Consider the following 27187-nt stretch of genomic DNA (forward strand, 5'->3'; position numbering starts at 1 on the left):
AATCCTAGCTTCTTAAAAACTAAACACTTAGGCTGCGTTAACACTAATGCCCTATACGAATTTGTGTTTATTGATAAGCAATAACATAGTATATTGTGTATAGGTCTAGGTTACATGTATTGATTTTGAAGGATGTTGTAGAAGTTTAAAACGGATAGTAAGTACCCTAGCTGCTAGGATATTTTTGGAAACGTAGAATTTGTGAAAAAAAGAACTGCGGTGATCAATCTTTTCCCAGGCAAAGCGCTTGACAGCATCCAGCCTCAAGAATTATTCTCTTTCCTTCAAGATCGCAACAAAGAAACGCTCTCTCTATCCCCCAGAATCTAGGCCTACTGATTTTTACGAAAAAGCCAGTAGTCTAACAAACCAAACGCAGGCCTTAGAATTGTTTTCCATTGCGCATAAAACCCTGGTGCTGAAATAGGCATCGGCATTATCTCAAAAAAGAAGAAAAAGGACCAAGATTGCAGTGCACTATTCGACTCAATTTGACTTGACTCTAGGTTTTCAAAACAAAGACGGGAGAAATGTGCGTGGGTGTTTGGCCCATTTAAAGCTAAATGCAAAGCAGTGAGTAGGCCGCGTTTCTCCCATACATGCAGGCTGTAGAATATGGAAAGGAGGTCAGAAGCACGAGCTCTCTTTGCTTATATTGGAGCTGACTGTGCAAAAACTGGGACAATTTAAGAGTATTTCTCACCATCAGGAATTTCATTTCCATTTTTTATGACTATTTGTTTCGAATTTTGAATGTGGTTTGTTTGTGCCACAAAAATCTTTACGCTTGCCAGAACATGGACTTGAAACGTTATTTGTTTATTTATATATTTATTTTGGGGGAATGTGCTCTTTCATATTTGGAGTGTGATGGGAGTGTGCTCTTTTTACTGCCTTTTTTTACAGCTAAGCAAACAATTCGAAAAACGATTAACAGACTTAACTACTGTTTAACAGACTATTAGCTAGGCTATATGTTGTCTTTTTATTATTCATGGTGGGTGATTAGTGTTTTCACACATTTATAATTAGGTGTAAGTTGATTTGGCCATTTTATGACAAGCCAAATGTGTTTTGAAGCGTAGAATAAACAGTGTATTTTATTACTATTATTATTATTACTGTTCTGTTGTTAGTGCTACTTGTGTTATTTGTGTGAGTACTGCTGTATTAATCAACTTCCTCAGTTGCAGTTAGTTTTAGCAAGAGTATTAGTCTTGCTGGTTGCCTTTCAATATTTAACAGCATCTGAAAGGGAACTTAATTGCACGGAAATGTCAATGATAATGAGTATTTTCGGTAGCAATCCAAGCTATTAAACTATATGTTCTTGTATTTAGGTATGGGCATATTCCAAGATCTGTGATTGCTTGTTTGCCAATAAATTAGATTTCTATGAAAATAAATGTTATTTTCTATACGTTGATTGTCTTTATACAGTAGGCCTACTCTCGTTAAAATAGGATTAGGTATATGAGGCGATCTATGTGTAAACGATGTACAAAACTATTTAGCTTTTTGGCAAAGATTGTGTTGCCTTGGACCACGTGACCAACCCAAGCGCATACCCGAGGGCTCTTTCGGTAGTCTGGCACTAGCACGAGGAAAGATGCTCCCAAGAAGCTGTGTGCGTGCGTGTGTGTGACTGAAAGAGAGAGAGGGGAATAGAGCCAGCGAGGGACCAATATAGTTTGTGCACGTGTCTACTATACTAATGAATACCTCTGCGTTTTTTAACAACTTTAAAAGTATGACCCTCGTTTCGTCTCAGGTGAAAACTTGAAATGACCACATAGAACTGAATAACATAACATTTTATTAAAGAATTGTTCAACAGACAACTCTTAACAATGAAATAAAAGGAGCTACAAAGGACAAAGGAAGTTCTCCAAAAGTGTTCAGCTATATTTCGTCTAATTCTCGACTATGCAGGAACGGTCTGATTCCGTCCTCGCTGACCCCTGTACAAGTCAAGACATTATTTACGTACAAGGGTAACATAAAACTATTTATTTCTAAAATACAATAACTAAAATGTATTCGTTACAATGACAAGAACACAACGTCTTTATAACAGGTAAATACTAAAAAATTACACTTTTTCTTGATATAAATACATGGGGGATAAATAATACAAAAAGAAAGTATTTAAACTGGCTATAACAAATAAATATATATTTATGAATGTTCACTTGAACATACATTGAGAAAGACGCTGATTGGACGTCTTCCGTTTCCAAAATAAGATGTATTTTTTCCCTTAACCATCAAAATGTAAACTCTAAGTGCAACAATGATGCCCAGACGAGAAAGCATTAGTGTAAACCTACACTTCAGCTTGGTTCCCGGACATGCATTTTGTTCAAATATACCCTGTTTCCACGTTAAGTCAAGACATGAGAAATTGTGAGCCTTTCGCATTAGTCTTGGCTAATGTAAGTGAACCCTATAGATTGAACGAGAGAGAGTGATAGAGAGTTGGGAGAGCGAGAGCAGGGAGCGATAGAGAAAAGGGAGAGAGCGGTGGGGGGGGGGGGAGCCTATCATAGTTGTCAAAAGAGTTCTCAACTCCTTTTTACCCTGTGATGATGATATAACAACGTAACAAATATCAATTTAATGTCCTCGCGCGTGTGTTTGTGATTGTTTATGGACGTTAGCTAGCATAGCATAGCAATGTGAACCTAAACACCATAAGTGGGGGGTGTAGGCTTACGATGCATCTGCGCGATGCTGAAGGAGCTCTTCCCTTGAAGCCACAATGTTTGGCGAGGACATGTAAAAAATAAAAAAAAATGTCACTGCACAGTGGGTTAGTGAGACATTTCCAAAGAGAGGTAATATGAATAAGGGAAGTAATCGAAAACAATCCAGTGGTTTGCTTGCACCAATTGAAGAATGCATATTGACGTCAGTCAAGGTTAGCCATTTGTGCTGACTGCAAGGACGCAGGCTTAACATAAATCCACGTTGACATAACATGTGTTTCGCCGAGTCAAAAAGGTCTGACAGTAATAAACCCCCTGCCGTGTTAGCTGTTCCATTAAACCCAACGATTACTGTTTCATTACTTGTTTTCGAGGGAGAGCTCCATATTCAAGGAAATAAAACGTTAACCAAAACGCAATTCAAGTGAATGTTACTAATACGCACAATGATAAAGACAACAGACAATACTTTTTTGGCCATGGCAAGAAACCACTGGATCATATTTTTTTTCAACCCCATTGCAGCGTCCCATGGGTTAGTTAATTGTAGTTGTCATTTAGTTTTTTCCCCAAACCTGCTACTACAGATGAGTTAACTTGGGAGCTTCCTGGATTCTACCCTGAGAAGGATGGTGGGCTGCCAGCTCTGTGTATGTCGGGTGGGGGTCGCACGGTCCGTGGTGTTGGCTTGCTGACATCTGCGTGGCACCGTTGTAGTCCATGTTCCCAGCCTGGTGGTGTGGTAGATGATTGAGGCCGTACATGGACGGCCCAGAGGTGGGCATCGACTCCACGTAGTTTCCTCCCACATACACGGGGCTGCCCTGCATGTTGGGAGTTCCATAGTTGCCACTGTTACCCTGTAGCCCGTGCGGGTCGTATTCTGGTGCTGTGTTGGCATACTTCTGTTGGGAGGGGCAGCTTTTCATGGGGTTTTGGTAGGCTGAGGACATGGCATAGGCGTTTTGATGGGACTTGTTAAAAGATGGCGGGGAGGGGGCGTCGTAGTTGCCTGCCATGGAATGCATGGAGTTCATGAAGCCAGCTGAGGACTGCATGGGTAGGGGTGGGCTTCCGGTTGGAGAGGGGCCCCCTGATGAAGAGCCCAGCCCTTTACATTTCTGATCCTTTTTGTACTTCATACGCCGGTTCTGGAACCAAATCTTGATCTGGCGCTCGCTGAGGTTGAGCAAGTTGGCCATTTCCACGCGGCGAGGCCTACACAGGTAACGGTTGAAATGGAACTCCTTTTCTAGCTCCACCAGCTGCGCGCTCGTGTACGCGGTGCGCGCTCTCTTTGAGGCTGCGGAACCCGGGGGGCTTTTTTCACCTCCGCTGCTCTCCGCTGGGGTGGGAATGAAATAAAACATAATTACTACATGCGGAAATTGAATGCATCATTTCCTAATAAAGCAGAGGCCAGGAAACGAAACTTATCCCCTTGATATTAGTTGTCAACACTTCATAACTTTGGCATTTATTAAGAGACTCGAGACCCTACATTGACCGTGTACGTAAATTGCATCATAGACAAAGCCCACAGCCAGAACTGTAGCCTTCTATATTTGAAGGAGCTGGACATGAACTGTTTTCACTTCAACTGTGTCACACAGATCTGAGGTTCAATTAAATGTAAATGCATTGGGTGTGTTTGTGTGTGCGTGCGTGCGTGTGTGTTTGTCTGTCAATATCTTCATACCAATAATATTTGACAACCTACAGTTTAGATTAAGCATTGCTCTTAGCTGCAAATGAACAAGCACATTCGCATTCCAGTCTGATGAAAAGATACACAGTATATGCCGAACACTGCCATGTTTTAATGTAATTGTTTCAAATGCTCATCAATAAAGGGAACGACTGCTTTAATCGAGGTCTCAGTTACCAAATTAATATGGTCATGACTAGAGTGCTTTTCCTAACAACCTAACTAGGAAAAAACACAGGCTTTAAATATATAAATAATAAGTTAGGTCATTAGATACAAATCCATGATTATGTTTTGTGACTGTATTGTAATTAAGCTATCCAGCTTTGAATGTGTATATAAGGGGCATGAACAAGGTAAGGGGAATTGGGGAGGGGGGGGGCACACACCGTTAGCTGAACTTGCGCTTGGAGAGCTGTTTTTTTGCTTAGTATTCTGCCTCGACTCTTTCATCCAGGGGAAGATCTGCTTGTTGAGGGTGGGGTTGGTGGACAGAGTGTACGTCTTGGGCGCTGATTTGGCGGCCCCGCCGCTGCCTCCCGGCTGCTGCGCGGTGGCACTGCTGCTGGTGGCGGTGGCACTGCTGCTGGTGGCGTTGGCGGGGATGACGGGAGGGGACACCTGGGGGGGTGGTTGGTGTTCAGGTGGCAGGCTGGGCCGCATACAGCTGCCATTCAGCTCTTTCGTCTTGGCATGCTGCTGGGGAGGAGCGCTGTTGCCACCGAGGGACTGCAGCGAGCAAGCGGACCTCTGGTAGTCGCCTTCGAGGTGAGCCGCGGACTGGAAGGCCGGTTGAGGAGCATCATAGCCGAAGCCGTTGGCCCCTTGGTACGAGTAACCTCCGAAAAGCGTCGAGTTGTCGTAGTAGGTCGTTTTCTGCATTTCCAAAAGTGGAGTTACCGGCTACCAGGGTCCTGACGACCTTCTGGAAGAACATTGGCACCAGATGTCACGTGACGGTCTCTTTCCAAATGACTCTTGGAAGCTGACCTGAAAGGTTATAAGAAGCACATAATAAGAAAGGCGCAAAATAAATCCATCTTCTACCGCTGAAAGGCGCCATGACATGAATAGCGCTTTCCCACAACACTGCTTGCAGATGCCATGTCAGGCCACGGTGCACTGGGCCTACTCTATCTCACTATGAGCAGCACTCCCCCTCTCCTAACTCTCTCTCCCTCTCTTTCTCCCTCTCTCTCACACACATACACGCAACTGCACACGAACACAAACAACATCCAGCCAGTCTCTCTTTACTCGCACCTGGGAGCAAGGACACGATTGTCTTCAAGATGTTGTCCTTGAATAAATAACGAATATAACCTCCCAAATGTGTGGTGATTGCATTGTTTTGGGAGATATAACCCATGATTTGTGCATATTGTCCGGATTTTCACATTAGAACATTTTGAATAATGTTTCAGCGTTGGCCTTTGTTATTTATACGATAATAAAACGTGTTTTCGTTATAATTGTTTTTTCATACATTGAAAGTCGTTTGAATTGCTATAGAGCGATTTGTTCGTTTTCATACGCAGGTTGCAAGTTTGCTTGTATTAAAATACTATCCTAACATGTCTTGTGTTATGGTTGTAATAGAAAAGTCATATTTATTTTCACAATTGAAAGATAAAGACAGAAACATTCTGCGTAAAGAAGGTGCATTTCGGTGTTAAAAACAAGCTAGGCTATATAATGGCTTTTATTCTTGTTTGCCTTTATTATGAATGAAAACGAGCAATATACAATTAGTGATGTTTTTTTAAAGAATTGTCTTAATAAAATGCTGTCTGTAAAATGTAGTAGAAAGCTATGAATGGGCCTTTGCCATGTTGTTGGAGGGAAATCAGTGCATATGTCGCTCTTAGTTCAATTTCCTGTCAGGATTTCTCAGGTTACACAATATTGTATTTGGGCAGCCATTAAAACCCAGAAAAACCGGCACTTGAGACTCTGTTGTGAGCGTTGCTGCACGCCCCAATAGAAGAAGAATGAGATAGGGTCCCCGGAAGCTTCAGGCGAGTTTGATTCATAACCGTAGCTCGGCCATAGAGGACTATAGCCCCTAAAAAAAGCTCGAGACCGTATATGTGCTAACTGCTGGGGTGGCCCAAAGGGCAGTGTGCGTGGCCCTGCCAAGCACCATAATGCACCTGGGATTAATTTCGTTTGGACCCTTGAAGACCGAGGTAAAACGTTGGAAAATAGGTTTGAAAGGACCATGGAAACTTTGAGTATTTTTTTTATATTTTTTTTTGTAGCAGGCAGCCTTCAGTTAGAAAGCCAACTAGCAGGTTCACTTACATACAAGTCAAAACAAAAACACATGCTTTGTGTTTGTGGTTACACTTGGTATTATGATGGCAAATTCCCCCAAATAAACACAGTCAAAAAGTGAATGTAGTTGTATCAATGGAATTGTTCTATTATTAGGATTTTTGCATAATAATATGGACATATTTTATGTTATTACCTATTAATATCTGTTATAAGTTACCCAATAGCCTACAATTACAAAAATGGTAAACTGATGACGAAAATTGAAATGATATAATCCCTAGAAAATCCCTGGACAACAATAAAACAATACTATTGCCTAAAAATAAAAGAGACAACCCGAATAATCCACATAATAACCATTATACACATTTTTTAAGGCTAAAATCAGTTACCCATAAAAACAAGATAATGCTTACATGCTATTCCAAGAAAATACAAAGCTTGTGTTCATAAAGAAATAATGAATCTTATTGTATGTATATCCTTTGTGAGACGTATAGCTCATCCTAATTATATAGGCCTACCCACTAAAACGACCAAAAAAATGGAATAGGGAGACATTCTCCAATTTGGATAAAAAGATTTGTAAGAGGTAAGGAATAGGCTAAATGAGAGGAGAGCAGTGCTATGTCTGAGAGAAGGAAGGGGATCCTAGGCTACAGCTTTACGACACCAACTCTCACCACGTCACAAATGTCGCTCATTTATCTTTCCAGTAGACGGCTGGAATCCTAATTATTTTCTCTAAGGCATTGTTCGAGGGAGAGACAGGGAGAAAGAAGGGGAAAAAATGGTTACAGGAATAATAGATATTAAATCATATCGCAATGCCATTAAATGGAACACGTAATGTCCTGGCCTGCTTGTAACACTAACGCAATAACGAACTTTCCTATAGATTCGCTCTAATACAATTATGGGGTCCAGAGCGAATGGGGGCTGGATAAAAAGCGATCCCACACAAGGACGTTAACAACAACAACATGGAGACGAGCTAGACATCAGTTTGGGTGTCCAATTTGTATTTTAGCATGGGTAAAATTACAAATGGCGCCGGTAATACACACACATAAAGACATTATGTATCGAGACATGTGTTAGCCCATTTACAGATTGAAAAATGGCAATTATTCCACCAAAACAACAAATGAGTAGTGCAATGGTCTCTCATGTAGAGCCGTCGTCATTCGCCCATTGCCTTCCTTCAATTAAAAACAATAGGCCTTCTACGTCTGAATGGCATGTCATACGAAAAACACTTTATCAAAACATTTAGAAAGATGGCCAGATAAAAGACAATCTGAGATTAGTTTAGCACGGCAGTCCAATAACATGGGGATCCATGCCTAAGTACTAGCTGAAAATAAGCGCGTACCCATGTCTGAACATCAAAGCCCACGAAAACAGATAGCCCAAAAATGATTTCCCCGCTGCTTTGTAAATAAATATCAGAGGGGAAAATGAATCCGTTGGAGAGAGATTCTAAAGGAAAAAAGGGGGGCGTCGTGGAAGGAAGCATAAAGCATTGTGAACTCTTCTTGAACCGCGATTGGAGTCATATGGTCATAAATCACCGGGACACACTCTCCGCCATTCACAAACTGATAGCCCATTTCAGACCAGCTTACCTTAGCCTCTGACGAAGGAAGGACGGGCAGGCATCATATATTTTTCACATTCGGCCTCGATGCAATCAATAAAACGGGAGCTCTCCCCTTCCCTTCAAAAACTCGCAGCGAATGTAAATCCGCCGGTATCTCGAGGACTGCTGCCCCGAGCCTGAGTCCGGGCGCTCCTGCACGGATCCCCTCGGCTTGGGAAGGGGGGAGACGGTCTGGCATGAAAGATCTGAGGAATGCTAGGGGGGCTGCGAATGGACAGGCAGCAAGCGCCTGGCTGCCCTGTCGACTGGTACGCCCTGCTCGCTGATAACAATGGCCTCAGATTTCCCTTTCTCTCACAGCGCAAACCTTAACATCATAATCCGAGCAGAGCCGCGGCTCGCCGCGAATTTTCCTCCATTGCATTTCCCCCAATGCGTGTGTTTCTCTCGGTGGTTATTCTCGTTCTTCGTAGCTCTTTCGGTGGGTTATTGTATTGTCAACACAAGGCCTTGGTGCAGCTATTTGTATATAGCGGGGTTGACTTGGAGCGCCAGTCGCGGCTGTTAATCCCCATCAAGCAGCATCACCAGTGAAAAATTATGCTAATTGCAGACGTGCTGGACAGGACAGGGGCCTACAAGCGGAGAGACAGCGCCAGTACTTTTTGATTCACGTGTTTCCTGGTTAGGTGTCAAGCCATGGTAATATTGTTAAGTATATGCGAGGAGCCTCTGTTTTTTACTCCACTGGTGCAGCCTATATTAAATGACCAGGAAGTGGGTTTCCACAGCCGTCTCTCGCTTGGCTCGAGGCAGAAACCGAATTCTGCCTGTAATTGTTAATGTTTCAACACATCTCTCCCAACACACCCAACTAGTGTAATAACTAATGGGAGAAATGGAGGCTGGTGGGGGGCTCAGGGAACAGACAACAGGCGCACTTAAAAAAAACGAGGGAGGGGTGTAAAAACAAATCAGTAAAAGGGGAAAAATAATAGAAAATCTGTGATATTTAACAGCTAGGATGAACCGGTGCTACAGAAACTTCTTAGAAAAACTTCGATAGCGAGTCCATGTTAAAAATAGAAGAAAGGGCTTCCTGTGTTTTTACTGTAAGCTATGTAGGACTTTAACACCAAACGGAAAGAGAAAAGTAAATCAGCAAGAAGGAAAACTGAGAAGGAAACGAGGAGAGATCAACATGGAAATGAAAACACGCAGCCGAAGGTGTTTTACAGGTTTTATATTCTCTCTCACTACCTCTCACCATCTCTCCCCCTCCCTCTTTCTCTCACTCTCTCAATGTTTCACTATCTTCTCTCCCTCTCTCTCTATTTTTTATTATTCAGGACACTACCCCCTTCGTTTATGGCTACGTAAGATTTATGACTTCTACCACACAGGACTAGCTGTAAACAGCTACTTTAAAAAGATGCATTTCGTGTGGGAACTGGAATAGAGAGGATCACCAACGGGGTAGGAAGAAGGTAGGAGACAAAAATGTAGGTGTCTGCAACTTTTATCTCCCTGACATTGTTCTGGATTTGCAACTACTGCTAAATGGACAAATGCAACCCACTTAAAAGATTACTAATGAACTAAAAACCCAAACGCTCCAGTATTTTGTATTTACAACTGGTATTCTTTTCACGACTAAGCACATACCGTGGGAAGACAAGTTATTATTTCAGAGTTATGGCAAGAGAAGGGTCTATACCAACATGATTTTTGTGGTTACAACATGCCGGTGTTAGAAGATTGAGGAAGAGTATTTTCGTCATTTCCATAGGATGACAGAGATGCGTCACCTTCCTGATACATTGGAGTTGGCTGAGTCATGGATATACTATTTCAACGGTGGAATATGTGGACAGATTTTGGGATGCAAGGTTTTCCTTTTTTTCCCGCAGTGAACATTGCAACCAACATATTACATAAAGAGACCACAAACTCAATGATACATTTCGTCGGAATTTCCTATTTTGTTCATGAGAAGGATAGCTTTTTAGGTGGAAAGTGTTTTGAATGTTGTGTATGGTTTTCTCAAGGGTAAATGCTTGTGTGGTGAATATGCCATTGAGTGTGAATATATTTCATTTAAAATGTATTGCGTGTTGTCCACTGTATTCATATGACAGACCCCTTACACTGAAAGACATAGCCTATCTATGTATATATATTGAAAGTGTACGTTTTCCATTTGGACAATAAGACATTGCCACCTCTTTGCCTATTTGAGTTAATCTATGATTCTTCTGTCACACATATGCCGTAAGAAGAATGCTGTTACATGGCTAATCTACATACCGCCACACACCCATACATTCATCATCCATAATATCCATCATATTTTTTCCCAGATATTACACTATGGCATTCATTGCATCATCGAAAGAAGAGAACACAAGGACACACACAAACAGGCACCACCATTTTGACAATGATTTCGATGAATATGTGGTGCTTTATGCATATAGGCAAAGAGATGTTTATTTTGTATTTATATATTTATATATTTTTTTAAAGCTCAATTGAAAAGCTCATACTTATATTCCAATGCCTCAAAAATATATCACAGGCCATTCTCACGGGCTACATGTATGCCATATTAGAGAATATTATGATACACACTCTTGGCCTAACGAAATGTTTACCGATTATGTGAATGTCATATGCAGACTAAATCATCACTGTTGAATGTATGCAATGTGTGCATACTCCATTCCAATAAAAACATATTTACTTTCAAATATTTCAAAGTACGTTTTCTTCTGTTAAAAAAATATTATTATTTCAATGGGATAATGAAAATATTCATCGAATAGATGACATTCAATAGCACATCCGTTATTCATTCATATTCATAATAACGAACAAATCATCATTTGCAATGCTTATATACTTGTAATAGGGTGACTTACCGGGATTATGTTGTTTCTTATAACTGAATTTTATGCAAGAATATAGCTTCCTGAAGGCTTGAGGGAACTGCAGAGTGGGGAAAAAGAGAAATATGCAATCAAAGGAGGTCGTAAAAAATCCAATACAGTGCATATGACCTCTTGTCTACAAATCGAACACACAGGCAACCTGAGAGTTTACCACAGGTGACAGATATCGTTAACCTTAAATTATTCTCGTGGAACCACGGAATGAATGCAAAACCAAAGGATATAATCCAGAGTGTTCTCATGAGCCCATTGTATTGATTTCAATTATCTATCAGATTACATAACATATTTCCCATTATTTATTTTGGAGATTCTGTCATCTCGCGCACTGGGCCTACATATGGAGCAAGGCAATCAATCCACACGACAGTGAGGTTCATGTTGAATAATATAAACAAAAATGTTCCCGCAATGTTAATACGTGGAAAAGCAATTGTGTGGATATTGATGTAATGTTATTTTCCTTCACGGTTGCTCGTGTAGCAAGCATGAATGAAGAATACATCAAAAAATCATCCATAATAAGTAGCCTAGTTGTTGCTATGTTGACAATTACTAATTTATTATAAATGTAGCAATTAAATAATAGCCTACCAATCAAGGCAAAAGGGATCAAAGTAATGACAATCACATTCTAATAGCCTAATAACAACAACAACAGCAATAATATCCATAGGCTAATTAAAAGGAAAATAATGAACACAATAATAATAGGGGGGAAAAGTATAATTATTATAATAAAGATAGCTTTAAAGGTGAGAAATAGCTTACAAAGTCCCAATAAACGAAACAGTTCAACGAATGAAATCGAAAATAAACGAAAGTGTAGCGTCCATTGAGAAACACCGTAAATAAAAGCCCCACCATTCTGGGAAAATAATCCCAAAGTCTAGGTAAATGTAGCACTATATCCAGTTCCAGAGTAAAAGTAGACAGAAAATGGCTTTATCCAGAGACAGGGCCGGAGCAGAAATGAAATCAAATGGCCATGATGGTCTGCATAGTAGCTCTTATTAAAAGTGGAATAAAAACGTTGGACGCTCTCGTTCGCCGGCTCCTGACAGCTAACCCAAACACATAAATCAAAACGAGGATTCCCCGACCTCCCCGACTTTGCGGCCTATAGCGATATAAAGTTATTTATTGCATCCCCGCACTCACGCACAGCATTGGCTCGCTTCCATTCCCGTTGCCCCGGTTTTTACTCCACTGCTACCCTGGTAGTTTTGAAGATTTTCAGCACCGATAGCTCGCTCGACCCGGAGCCCTACTGGACTAACGTAAAGTTACCTACAAAGTGCAGGGTGCTACAGCCCCCGCAGCCAGCAACGCTGCACGCTCAGAACAAAGGGAGGAGGCAGCTACAAACAGAAGAGCTGATGAGCCAATTTTTTTTGTGGAAAAGGGTTGAAAGAAGCCACGGGGCGAGGAAATTCAGAAGAAATGACGACTAACCAAGCACTAATTCAACGAAAATCATCCAAAAAGCCTGCCATGTGCTAAGGGATATCAGAATAACGGAGACAAACAACATAGCGATTTGGCTGGTTCGTTTCTGCACGGGTTGCAACAAAGGGCTCCTGCATAATTGATCAAAATGCATATTAAGTGGGTGCACAGGCATTAGGGGAATGGGGAATGCTTGCCTACTTGGTAATTTTATATCAAATCTACGCCAATGATCAAATCCCACAGCCCTGTAGCTCCACACTAGTGCCCCAGTACACAAATAGTTTCTCTCCAACTTTATTATCAAGTATTTTTTTCTCCCCCCCCCCCTCCCCCCTCTCTCTCTCCCCTCTCAACACTCCGTTAGCGGTCCTTTCACCAGCCTGCGTCTGGCCATGTTTCCCTCACACCCTCCGTGGCCATTCGTTTACCGAAAAACGGTTCTCCACCATCACAACTTCTACGTGCACCGTGTTAATGAACACGAGCTGGGTGCAAAACACCCGAAATGAACAGGCATGCAGCGGGGCTACATCTCGATGTGACGGATTGGCGTTCGGTTTTCCAAGTGACCTTTGCGTTGAAGAGCAATAACTCACCAGATGAATGATCAATCACCGGAAGAAGTCTACTTTGGAGTCCTCTCTTAATGTATTATATTTATGTATTAATCCGGGCCTTGCTGTCCAAGGCTTTCAAAGAGCCCGCATGGGCTTCTGGAAGTCAGCGAAACATCAACATCCCATTTGTTGTGTAATTACCAGGCAGTTGTTTAACAGCAGAGTTAGTGACTGAGCGAAAACACAGCCAGCAAGCAACAATAAGGTCCTTTCCAAATCCAAAATAATGCCCCGGTATCTTGCGCTCACGTGATGCGCGTAGCTCAACATACTCTGGTTTTCATCGAATTGTGGCTACTCTTCCCCCCTTGTTTGATGCCTCCAAAACGACGGAGAAATATATTTTCCTTCACATTTTCCGGATTGGTTGCTTCTCTGACTTTTGCCTCATTTTGCAAGGCACCACCCACCCCCAAAATTATAATTTTTCTCCCAATCTCTGGGAGGGTGTAGTTTTCATCGGGTCCATTCTCCGAATTCTGCCACCTTGAAATGCAATGAGGTCTAACGACTGGCTTCCGAAATGGCAAATGACAAATTGTTCTAAACGAAGAGAGACATGATACATCTTATTTTCTCTCCCATTCTGCCGGATGACATGAGACTTTCAACACCATGGACTTGGTGAGAGAGACCGGTGGGGATGAATCTTTGGGTGATAAAAAGGGTTTCTGCACCGCTCACTGGGCGACGGGTGGAGCAAGGGGGCATGGTTTTACACCCACGCAGATAGCGCTCCACTAAAGATCTCCGGATTACAATTCAACTCCCATTTGAGGCCCGGTGACCTGAGCGTTACGTCTGTATCCCGTGGAGCTAGTTGTGATTGCGCAAGGGAACCTACGCAAGTTCAGAAGTGGTGTGCTAGTGTTTGAATAAGAAACAATGGCAAATATGTTTATGCAAGATGAGCTCGTTGTGCTTTTAGAGTGAATGTCATTAGGTTACGTTTTGATGGTGGTGTTATAGCTACATTTACTAAGTGTTTATTTCATTTGTTCACCTCATTTGTTGAAGGTGCGAATGGAGAGAGAGAGGTGCCAATGGGGAGTGAAGAAATGGATGCCTTGCTATGGCATCAGTGCCACTGACTTCTCTGCATATGAGGGACTTTAGCTTATTGTCTTTTGGTTGCAGAACATAGAACATCTTCATGTTCTAAATGCTCAACCAGGAATCCCTTCCATCAGCTAGTTTCATTGAGAGATCAGGGTTAATCTTTATGAGAGAAGGGCTCTAGGTGGTAATCTTTAACCGAGAATTCAAAGAGGACACTGACTTGGAGACGGTTGGGGTTGGGGGCCTTTATAGGTCACAGGACCCTTTCTGTTCCAGGGAACTAAAAAGTGCCAACCTCACCAATTTGACATGTGAGGATGGGGTGGTGTGACCAGGCTTTTAGTGAATGAATGGTTAGATTTAGTCCTACAAGGTTTTACTGGAACCTGGACCTATAATTCAATAGAAAAACGACTTCAATTAAACGTTTAGATTTTCATAGTACCTTTTTGACATTTAATATGCTTCAGAGATGATGCTAATGATTGTTGTGTTGCAGAGTGATCCAAGGCGTCTTAAGCAGATGCCACTATAGCAAATAACTTGCATAAAGGTCATATGGACGCTGTCCACAGCTGTCAGATATTATATACTGACACACAGGAGTTTTACTGTCCCTTTTTCCATTGGAGCTTGCCTATATTGTCAGTGATGTATGATAAAATCAATTAAATCATGGCCACTTAGACTTTTGTGGTTTCATTCAGTTTTCCATCCCATGACGCACAAACTGCCAGGTCATGATTTCCACCCGAGCTATCCAACTAATGGTTGATATGCAGTAGAGCCTATAGACAAAGTGAGTCCATAGAAGTAAATGTGTTTTATAGAAGTATCGTGGTATTGTCAAAACATGGTCGTCATGTACTGAGATGACCAATGGACCAGGTTCAAATCAAAGTGTATCGGTCGCGTACACAGTTTAGCAGATGTTAGAGCGGGTGCAGCGTAATGCGTATGTTATTAGCTCCCAACAATGCAGTAAAATGTCAAACAGGTACACATAATAATGAAAAAAAAAGGAAAAAAACAAACAACAACAAGAACACAGGTGTCCCACATATGTGGGTGGCTATTGTCTGGCTTTCCTTTACGCGCAACTACTTCTTGTAGGTTAAAGAAGCAATAGTTGGCGTGATGTTCGTGTAGCGTCATTGCTTCCTATATAGTTGCAAGTCCACGTGCCTTGTAGAATGTCTTTCCCTGACACCTTGCTCGTGTTCATCTCGAGGGTAGTCTAGATAACGCTTGCATAGATAATGTGTTTACAACAGTGTACTTGTAAAATGGCAGTTGCAGATCATCGGTTTACAATGGTTTTACATTGTGCAAAGTTGACATTGCATGTAATAGTATGATTTAATTTACTGTATCTCTTGCTGTACTAAGTCCTTTAACACCATTTATTTTCATATTCTTGTAACATTAGCACATGTTGTGCGCCATATGCCTTTATCTATCTCAATATTTCGCGGATGTGTAATTTAGAACAGAAACAATATATTTAATCGACTCGAAGTATTTGGTGTTTGCAGATGTTCAGACCGAGACGCATGGGAAGCCAAATTAGCAATTACGGTATAGGCTCACAGAGGGCCTCTAAATGCCTATCTTACTATTATCAGTGAGCTCTCGAGGTACTCTGAAGTCAACATGTTCTATTTTACTAGAACACCTTCTATTTTACACGCCTAGAGGTTAGCAGTTACAGTATGAAAGACAATATCTCTCAATTGCCCATGAACCCTCCAGGTCGTGTTCGAATTAATAGCGCTAATCTACGTTACTTCACATAGTCTAAAACGCCATGCGTAGGTTTGTGTGGCGCACAGGTTGTTCCACAAACAGCAATAATGAAAATAATAACAACGAGAGCCCGTCGTGATGGGCTTGATAGTACATTTGGATTCCTAGGGAGACAGAAATGCCGAGGCTAAATTGGGAGCAGCTAGAGTAAGCAATCCCTTCACACGGTCATAAATCAGGAGCACATGCATCTTCTTTTTACACCTAGCCATCAGATCCATTCACGGCTCACCCCACACCGCGAGTCCCCCCACTCCACTCTCTAAACATTAGATGCACCGCACTTTACGCAATGAGTCAACTTTTAAATGGGGGTGTGGGAGCCCAGATATTAATGCTTGACAGAGAAGTAGAAAGAAGAAGAAGGGCGACAGGCAGGGAGAGGTAAAAAAAAAAATGCACTGAAAGGGAGAGAATGGAGAGCGGGTGAGGGAAAAGAGAGAGAGGGGAGCGAGTCGCCCTTTAGCCTTCCTCGGTTACCTATTCGAAGGCATCTGTCTTCGGCTATTCGAAAACACAAAAGTTTGCGAGCTCAGGCACACCCAAAGATGGGTCACACAACGGATAATTAATGACTTGTCTACAGAGAAGCATAGGACACTGGGAAGATCCCAAGCATCCGGCGTCAGTCGATGCCTGAAAACCTTACCTGACTTCCAGCACTTCTCTGGGTCTCTCGAGCTCAGTTTGACCGGCGTTTGCGGGATTATCTACTGTAAACGCGCCTGGAATATATCGTTTTTTGCTTTTTGGTGACCTTGGATGCGTTGTGCGTAATTTGGTAATGGTATCTTTCCACTAAACTAAACAAAATAAGAGAGTTTACATGGCAGCTTTGGAAAGCTATAAATCCTCAACCGCGAGCAGGACGTACTGCTCACAACACACATGCGCGCGCGCACCCATCAACACGACGGGGTCTTCCGAGCCCGAGTGCTCCCGAACATGGAGCACCCTTTGCACTTCCGAACTCTTGGAACCCTGCATGCGATACCTTCGGGCTTAGCAGTCAGCAGCAGGCGATAGATTCCACCTCTACCCTCTCCCTCTTTTTTTCCGCCTATAGCTGCTTGCGTGGAGCGGGGTGGATTGACACGGTGAACTACTGAACCAGTGGACTGACAGGACACACAGGGTGGAGAAGGCAAAGGGGTTCGTCTGTCCAATAGGGATCTGACTGCACGGCTGCGAGGCCGACACGCGGGCCATATGGCGATTACAACCTGCGGGCTTCTGCAGGGGTGAACGTGGTCAACCTCATTCCGATACTGCCATTTTGTTGTCAGAGTTAAATTCATTTTTAGGCTGGGGGTGGTTGGCGGATAACGGATAGTATGTTCTTCACGAATGAAATAGGCGTGCATTATAGCGGGGGATATAAAAAGACATGATCTCTATCTTGATGTGCTGTAAAGCTCTCACCCTGTGATTGTTTTTATTGCACTAACGTTTGTACATTTTGTAAAGATCGTTACGTTTTCGAATTTGTGACTATGTCGGATGCACTTGGCTTTGTTTCTTGGCTGATCCTTTTTTTGCGTCTGAGTGTTATCTGCCTACGCTCAGACAACACAAACACACACACACACAGAAACACACACACACAGAAACACACACACACACACAGAGAGAGAGAGAGAAAGAAATGGAGAGAGGGGAATAGAAAGAAAGGGGGAGAGAGAAAGAGATACAAGGTATGGAGAGGGAGGTACAGATACCCACACGAATAGTGGGAAGTTCAATTATACTGATGCAAATGTGCCACGATAGTATCCGAGTTATTTTGAGTCCTGCATGAAAACCTTGCCTTTCTTCTGAACATTTCCGGCTTAGTACTCTTATCGCTCCCCTGCATGCTCTTCAACCGAGTGAAAATTCTCCTTGCAGCCTCTGGATACGGTTTCACCGGTCATTTTTCATGCGCTTTTGAATTGCTGCTCTTGTAGATCATTATAAATTAGCGCGGGGCTTCATATTGATTTATTTCCGAAGGGGTAATCATTCCTGCATTACTGGAGGCCGGGGAAATACCTACCTGGCCAACCAATATCTACATGGCCCTCTGAAAAGAATTAGGAGATTGAAATAGACTACTCACAAGGATAATAATAATAATACTGGTAATATAACTTAGGGGAAATAACAGCTATTGTTTTCAAGTTTAAGACTCAAGTTTAAGACTAATCTGACCACTAGATTGATATTTTAGCTGTGTTTTCACCTGCTTTTAATAGATGGTTTGGGGAGCTAAATTATTGTGTAGCTTTTGGGCAAGTCGTTGAGTAACATTACATCGAAAATGTATTAGGCTACGTGTAATCTATTATGTCAAATTTCTGCTTAATATCATGGCTAAGGGTGGTCAATGTGACTGAAATAAAGAGGACACATATTACGCTTATGTTTTATAAGTGCAAGATATGTTAGATGGTTAGACTTCCATTTCGTAAAACTTAAACTAAAGCTTTCGATATTTGTTTACAATGACAAATATTGCAATTATACAGCTAAGTTAGATCGAGGTTAGGACAGGCTTTAGAATGAACAGTTCTCTCTTGTTTGGATATATTAAAACAATCCCATTGCTTTTTTGTGGACCTCTTGTCCTGGTTATTATGTGGTAGATACATGTGTTACTTATTTACGCGCAAATGAATGATTAATGGTACGTCTTTTGTTTTTTGTCCACAGGAAAAGTTTTGTGTTCTAGTGAATCTTTTGTCGCCTGCAGTGTTATGTACCATACATTCCGTTATAGTTTTTATACTACAATGAGTGAAGCAAGCAGTGTCGTCGTAGTCTATCTATAATTGTAAAAAGGAAGTGCAACAATCGAATTTAAGCTACCTCCAAAATACTATTATTATAGAGCCACCATTTTCTTTATGTAAACAAATGGCAAAAAAACCCGGATGGAAATACATTTATCTCGATGTGTTTGCTGTAGCACAACAAAACGAATACTTTGAGGTAAGCGAGAGAATATTCTGGAGAGAAGGGGCTATGCTTATGAATGGTGTATTCTTGGAGGGTCGCGCCTTTTTGTGAGAGAAGGGCTCAATATGGCTGCCATATATTTGTATTGTTCCCACTGCTGTTGAGCGGGAAGATGCGCTCGTGCTGCCTTGTTTCTTACGCGTGGGATTCTAACGACCTTGTCTGGGACACAAATGATAAACAATAATCAGACACACCTACGCATACATACATAGAGCCATATAGAGATATACATATACAATCTGGACGCCGTAAATCAGTTGCAGCTTGCTGAAAAGGTTTTGAAGTGCAATAGCCTGTCCTATAGAATCGAACCAAAGAGCCATTCAAACAAAGGGCCCACTTTCAGCTTTCAACCTCTAGTTATGGCAGGGAGGGGAATATAGACCATTTGTAATAGTATTATACTGATGCTATTATAGAAGCCTCATACCCCACTGTTGCTACCATTACATGCTACTTACAAGTGTTACTAATAATCTATTTGTAGCCTATGTACGTGTATTAGACCTGTGCGTAATGCTAATAGTTCGTTTTTTTACTATATGCTATTAGCATTTGTCTTGGCACCATGATTATGATGCACAATTGTTTCCAACATAATCTGAGCACCCAGCCTAGCTACCCGTCTGACTGGCATTTGCAATAATTTTTCCAACGCTGGGCTGTCACTGAAATCAGACATGAGGCGGTTTCAGTGAACAACGGTGATCTCTTACGCGCACAATGTCCCCGTTCTCATTGCCCCCTGAGCGTCCACCGAAATGAGCTGGAATATTGTTTTTGACACAGCGCCCGACAACAAGGAGCGCCGCTGGAATAGACATTTTGAAAAGTGCTGCCCCTCGCTGCTATGCCCATTAATATTTGATGGGAGCCACCGAGTTGTTCTAATTTTGTTACACAAAGGTTTACACTAGCGAGGCGAAGGGGAGGATTGTGGAAGGAGCCAGCCATGGGAATGACATTTAAGCTGCTTTTGTATTCATGAATAAAAGGAAGCACTGTATAATAAATATGTATTATTATTATTACGCCCATTATTATTATTATCCTACAAAATACTGATTTCATTATCTGTATTGTCATCCTTTTCACACCAAAATGTGAGTAAAACATTTTCAAGTGGGAAACTGCTGCAGTCTTTGTCTGTCTTTGTAGTTTCCTCTTTCAATCGCATCAATGCGTCATACAAATGTTATGTCCACACCAAAACAACGTTAGCGCGTCATATACAACATTTACTACGGTTAGCCCAGAAAATAACATACCCCCCCCCCCCCCCCCAAATGCTACCACAACCAATAAAAAGGGTGCCTGTGCTATATGACACAATAGTACAGTATACCAACAGTACACCAAATAATAAACAATACTATCTGCTGTTGACTAAATTCAGAAATATAAGCTACTGACATAAGTCATCAAATCTTGCATCATTTCAAGGTCGAAGAAAATCCACAGAAATTTCAACGAAAGAAATCTGTCGAAAAATATTCTAAAAGAAATCCTCCAGTCCCTTTAGCTACAGTGAGTCGATACTATGCTCGGTCACGCCACCCCTCTATACAACACTTCCCATCTAGCTGAATTATAGCCTACTCTTCTTCTAAGTTTGTATTCCAATTAAGTTGTGTATCTTGTCCAAAAAACGTCTGAAGCTCAGGTATTACACCTCTGGCTATGAATAGGCCTATGCTGGCGAGCTCCGGTGCTTTTATGAGATTCAAATGGCGACGAGTCGTTCCCGTTTTGCCAAATTTAAACAAATCTTCCCTGAATTGGTAATCGCATATGTAGTAACTCAAGACCTCGAGCTACTTAGCCTTCATATTAGTTGCTGATCCATTGCCGTAAATCGCCCGCGATAATCAACTGCGGGGGGAGAGAGGAGTGTGAAAAAGGCTAAAGCTTTTCTCGACCGGCGAGAGACAAGAAGCACCAAAAAAGCCAGAGTGAGAAACGAGGATCCAGGAATCTCTTCCTCATTCCCGCGTATCATCACTCGCCAATCATTTTCCCCGAGAAATGATTTATCGTGGAGACGGCCATAAACAACACAACTCCCTCACAAACACACAATGGCAGCCCGCTGCCGCTGACACACATATCACTATAAATCAAGCGAAGAAGCTGGCTGAAAAGAAGAGAGAGGGAGAGAGAGAGTCATGCAGACATGAGGAAGACCGAGATGGGATGGGGGCGGATGAGAATAGTAATACGACTGCTTTTAAAATATATACATCGCTATCATTGCATTGCAATACAGTGCAGTACTATGACATGTAACGGCGAGTATCGTTCATGTAACCAAGGCTGAAGTCAAACGATGGGATGATGGGTGCAAACACATGCATGATGTCAAAGTACGGCAAGATGAGGATTTTTGACATATTTACCACAATATAACAAACAGCATATAATTCATTGACGCGGGTAAGCCAACAGCGCAGCAATGCACTTGCGTGGAAGTGGCGTCCCCGTTTCCGCTATACTCACAATGTCCACACCACGAGAGGCTCCCGTCCAAATTTGTTTTATTGCAGCCTCTGTGTGTCTCTCCCCTCTCTTTTTTTTTCTCCGCTATAGGTCTTGTTTTTAAAAGGACAGTTGAATTTCACGTCAGACACAGGGAGACCATGTCTGCGATATTCCTGACGAATACATATCTATTCTGCAACCTCTGCATTAATTATTTAATGAATCACGTGACCAGGAGGGGGATGGGGTACCTCTCCCTGCACGCTCGCGGGACCACTCTGACCCAACACTCCAGAGCCCACGTTCCAACTTAAATCTTTTCCAGAAATATACAAGAAAGACTGGCCTATAGGCCTACACCGTTTACTCTACAGCTCTTTGTGAATGGGAGAAATACGTCTTAAGCTACGTGTGTGTTATGTAGGCTACTGAAATAAGTTATGTTAAGTGGCAATACGAGAGAGATGGCATGATACGAATAGAGGAGGGATAGTGAAACTCTTGGGTGCGTTCGTTTTGTCTTTATTCATTACCATCTCTTTTTATGTATTTCGAGATAAGGGTGTTTTTCTTTCCCTTGAAAAACAAGCACTCCTTACTTAGATATAGATTTATGCACAGAAGGCGTAGACTAAAAGCCACTTTTGTAATAGCTAAACTTGTTTGCTTGGTCTATTGTTGAGATTATTTATGTCCTATTATTCGTTGAAGTCCTTGTTGGTTTGCACAAATCTTTTGTTTACACAATAATTCAATACATTTTTGGCCATTCTGGAAGAAATGAAAACGATGCATACACTCTTTCACCCAGAGTCAATTTCCTAATAACACTATTGTTACTGGTGGTGATTCAATATGACACAATTGCTAAAAGATCAAAGAAAACAACGACCTTTTGTGGTATCCTTATTTTCGAATGACTTCGACAGGAATTGTGAAGTGATAGCACACAAAGCTGTGCCGACGAGATCTCTAAATTAGCAACCATCTAATTATGAACAAATTTGGTGGAAGCCCGTGGCACGAGGGTGATTCATTTTTTTGCAGGGACCGTTGTGGAGCGAATTAAAGACAGGTAGCACGCGGCAGATAGGAGAGAGTTGTATTGGGGAGAGACCCTGCCGCAAGCACTTGGCAACAATGGTACCAATCCTTTGGTGTGCTCTGCCATTGCACTCTCTCAGAACAATAGACCTGGGGCTGTGTCCAACAGACCCATGCAGCTATGTCTAAAGGAGAATCCTGAAGGTCAAACAATAGCAGGACTTGGTGCTGTGCCTGCGAGTAGCAGAGAACAACAGAACGCTGAAGCTGCTTCCCTTTTCCCCAGGAATATCGTACACAAGAAAATAAACAGCTTGAAGGGAAAACGGCACAAACTGGTTTGATATCAAATGTAATTACCCCGAGGAATTTAGGAAAGAAATCCACGCTGTATAGTATAGCTATTTTGCGGTGATAACTTTGCCCAGCAGGTTCGTTGGAAATATTTGCGGTCGGGGGAAAATGTGAACAATGCACGCAAGATAGGCCGAACTGCGGATGGCAGAGTAGAACAACACAATTGTGCATGTCAGATAAAATCGTTATTGTATCATTATTGTAGCTTTACTCTCTTCGATAAAAGCACAAGGGAGACGCAAAGGGACGACTGGGAAACACAGAAATCCAAAACTAACAACACATTTCAAGGAGTTGCTAAAGATTTCACCCATAATTGAAATCAAATATTTGCAGGGGTGATAGCACTGTTGATGATGGCTATAAAGTATACTAATCACAGTAGGCCCATATAATCGCAACATAGTTGACCACAATAAGAACAACAAACGAATACTACTCACAAAAGAATGACACCATATTCTGTAGGCTAAATATAATAGTAATATTACCACCACCAACAACACCAATGACTTAATGAGCATAATAGTGATGATTGGACAGGCCTAATAATAGACTATTTTTTTTATTTTTGGACGAAATACATTGCAAGAAAAGCCTTATCCTTGTAAATGATTAACCTAATCACTCTAGAATTGAATAAAACTGCACTTAAAAACTGAAGTGTCCATTAAAAAAAACTATTGAAATACTGTGTAAATAAAGAATAGCCTATCTGTGGCTTACTTTTGCTTACAGAAGACATAATAATAATAATAACAATAATACTAGTCATCATCATCATAATAGAAGTAAATGGTCAATAAACAATAAATACTCTCACCAGAAACAAAAATCAAACAGCAGTCCATGAAATTCAAAGCTGGAGTTTGGCTATGTAAACACAGCGTTTTGCTAAAGGCTAGGTTTATATGGGGAAGCAGAGATTGATTTACGAAGCCCAACGTCCCGGACTTTATTGGGGATCGTAAATCTGTCAGATCCGGCAGGACACACACAGCCTTTAAAAAAAAGAAAATTATGCGAAGGACATGGACTCCATAGGACAACATTCAGCATCCAGCCAGCATGTAATATAACCTGACATTACACTTTAGTTGTTTTAGGTATGTTTCAATCAATACTGTAAGCTTCTGATAAAAAATCTAAATCTATGGACGCCAGTCTGAAATATGATAAAACATGAAGGTGGGCATACATGATGAACGGTATCAAGCTATTGGCTTTGCGATAATAATTATAAAGATGAATTATGGATGCTGTTAGTGTATGTACAGTAGCCTTTGTATTGTATTTATGTACTATATAGCTATATAGTTTGTCTGAATGTAGGCCTATAATTATTTGTGCTATTATCATTAGTAGTATAATTAAAGTAGTATTAGTAGCAGTAGGCTATAATAATAATAATAGTAGTATCATTAAAGTAGGAGCTAGTAGTAGTAGCTAGTAGTAGTAGGCTATAATAATAGTAGTAGTATCATTAAAGTAGTAGTTGTAGTAGTAATAGTAGGCTATAATAATAACAACAGTAGTATCATTAAAGTACTAGTAGTAGTAATTGTAGTAGTAGTAGTAGTAGGCTCTAATAATAATAGTAGTAGGCTAAGTAATAAAGAGTAGCAAAGAGGCCAGCTAGAAGTACGATATAGATAGGAGCAGTGCTATTATTTATTGCATTATCCATTAGTTATCATGCATTACTACCCTTGAAACCGAAACTTATTCGCTAAAATAGTAACATGGAACTTTCTGTTTATTTTCACATTCCGCATTTGGTGATTATATGATGAAACAGCATCATACTGAGCCACACATTCAGACATAGCCCATGGGTCCACAAAGAAAAGGGAAAAGACTCCAAAGAGAACCATCACTATTCTAGGCAGCTTGTGCAAGTTATTGCGTGCAAACATTTATGCACAGTGAATGTAAGCTATTTCGGAGGCATTCGTGTACACAAAAACAACACCCTACACAGGTAATAAAGTAAAATGATATACTGTACTATGTATTAGTGGACAGTGGGGTAGAATGGGGGGAGGGTCGTTGCTGGCAGCAGTAACAACCGTGCTTTGCTTTACTTAATATCTCCTTTAAAAAAAAAAGGGAAAAAAAGAAAACCGCTTCCAGCTTTTGCACACAAAGTGCGCGTGCGTTCGCTATATATCTCTGTGACTACATGGCGCTGACCTCCGCTCAGTGGCTTTCCACAATAATAATTCATCAATGCGCGGAGGCTATTTGTTTCGCAATTAGCGGGGTGATCTAAAACAGACACCGCACCACCGCAGCTCTCCAGGCCAAGCGGTAGAGGCTTCCAACAAATCTTGGAGAGGTTTTAGGTCCAAGGAGGGAGGGAATGGGGCTGGAGGGGGACTGAGGGAGAATGATACAATGCAAGGCGTTGGCATACCATATAGTAGTCATATCTGGGGGGGGGGGGGTAAAAAGCCCCATGACTTCCTGTGTTAAGCTGAAGCTGCTGAAATGTACAGTCTCACTCATAGCGAGGCCTATCAACGAGATGTGGGACACAACCCATACGTCTCCTATAGCAACCAGAGGCTTAGCCTATATATTTGTGAATCTGAGGGGAACGAGAGAGAAAAAAGAATCCATGCAGCTAGATAGCTCTGGAGAAGGGTATGGCTGTCTGTTTTCTTAAGGCCCTGTTTGGTTTACGTGGGTGTCTGAGAGGAGATAGCACCGTGCCCCGAGGTTACAGTCACCTGGCCGCGGTGTTATGACTAACTCGCCCTGGGTCTTTGTTGGAAATGTAACATGGAGCACTGTGCAGTCTGCGAGGGGTCAAGGGGTGCCAAGGGTCAGTCTGTGACTTCGCAACGGACCTAATCGGTCAGAAAACGTGTCCCCTGGTTGAACTCGCGCTCGGCCAGGCCATTCTGTTGGCAATTCCACCCATCGATTTTTTTTTCTCTCTCTGCCTCTCCCTTCGATAGCAGTCCCTATATTTTTACCATTTGTTTCTGTTACTTTAACACGCATCATGCCACGCAGGCCCGCAGAGGGAGCAGAAGCCATGGCGCAGAACCTCTGGCCTTTTTTTTTAATACCCGCAGAGATTGATTTGGAGGGGTCAAGCGGCAGTGAATGCACTTCTGAGGCATTCGTGCTCATGTAAGCAAACTACTAAATGCAATTGCGTTGCAGAGATGTGCTACAAGTCGTTTATTTCGAGGTAAATTATTTTTTTAGCGATCGGTATCCCCCCACTACTCGTTATTTTAATTTTGGTTTGACCAATTGCTCATCGAATTACTCATAGCCAAGCCCCTGTTGCATTTACGCACCTGTATAAAAACGTTAGGACTTAGGCTTCATATTCAAATTCAAATCGAACTGCCAGTAGCACTAAGCAAGTATCTTCAGGAAGAGAAATAGGCCAATTATAGCACATTATTCTAAGAATGTAAATATCCCAATCCTGGAAGAATGCAGTGCATAGTCAAGCGTTGAGAACAAGGACGTTGTCCACTCCAAAAGGCAACCTTACGCATGGGTGTGTAGGCCTATTACAAAGCCTATATACCCATATCCATATATATATAATGTGCTAAAAACATAGGCCTATTGAAACAAGCAACACATAGAGAGAGCGAGAGAGGAAGAGGGTGAGCGAGAGAGACATTTGACATGTTAATACCATTTCAGAGGTGACGCTTGGAGCCCAAGAGAAGTAAACAGTTGCACAAATTCTCAGGAAAACGCAACTTCCTTTCTACCCTCCACACCGATCATGGATACACAACAGCGGGAATCCAAAAGTTCCCACACTATATCAAAGCGACCATAAAACCTATATAGCCCTCCCCCTCCCCCCGACCGCAACAAATGCGCCTGCTACCCGGCTGTGAAAGCAAGGGCTTTTTAAAGCAATAAAACTCCAACCAAAGCAAACCAACGAAACAAAAAGTCATTACCTTCGTCGCTGCCATCCTCGGTAATGCGAAGATTCTCAATGTCGTTGGAATTCTATGATGATTTTCCTTCAAGAAAAAAAAGTTTTCTTGTGTGCAAGACTTGGTCAAAAAGAAGGTAGTGGGTTGAGAAGGGGGGGGGGGGGGGGTGTATCTTCAAGTGTCTTCCAAGACTCCTCTCCC

The 27187-nt window shown here is 41.8% G+C and overlaps 1 protein-coding gene across 4 annotated transcripts; it reads right to left on the reverse strand.

The window, feature by feature from the left end:
* Nucleotides 1–1799: 1799 nt before the first annotated feature.
* Nucleotides 1800–27146, reverse strand: LOC129832908 (homeobox protein Hox-B3a). Of its 4 annotated transcripts, none has more exons than XM_055897031.1 (4): nucleotides 27008–27146; nucleotides 11221–11287; nucleotides 4806–5406; nucleotides 1800–4053 (listed from the first exon to the last, which is right to left on the reverse strand). In XM_055897031.1, exons 3-4 carry the CDS (start codon nucleotides 5296–5298, stop codon nucleotides 3290–3292), a joined length of 1257 nt encoding a protein of 418 aa, XP_055753006.1. In that variant the 5' UTR covers nucleotides 5299–5406; nucleotides 11221–11287; nucleotides 27008–27146; the 3' UTR covers nucleotides 1800–3289. The 4 variants fall into 4 exon arrangements, with proteins under 4 accessions (XP_055753006.1, XP_055753005.1, XP_055753007.1 ...); XM_055897030.1 differs by lacking the exon at nucleotides 27008–27146 and adding an exon at nucleotides 21681–21937; XM_055897032.1 differs by lacking the exon at nucleotides 27008–27146 and adding an exon at nucleotides 13299–20119.
* Nucleotides 27147–27187: the final 41 nt, after the last annotated feature.

This window comes from Salvelinus fontinalis, chromosome 34 (genome assembly GCF_029448725.1).
Source record: "Salvelinus fontinalis isolate EN_2023a chromosome 34, ASM2944872v1, whole genome shotgun sequence".
In the NCBI taxonomy this organism is placed as follows: Eukaryota; Metazoa; Chordata; class Actinopteri; order Salmoniformes; family Salmonidae; genus Salvelinus; species Salvelinus fontinalis.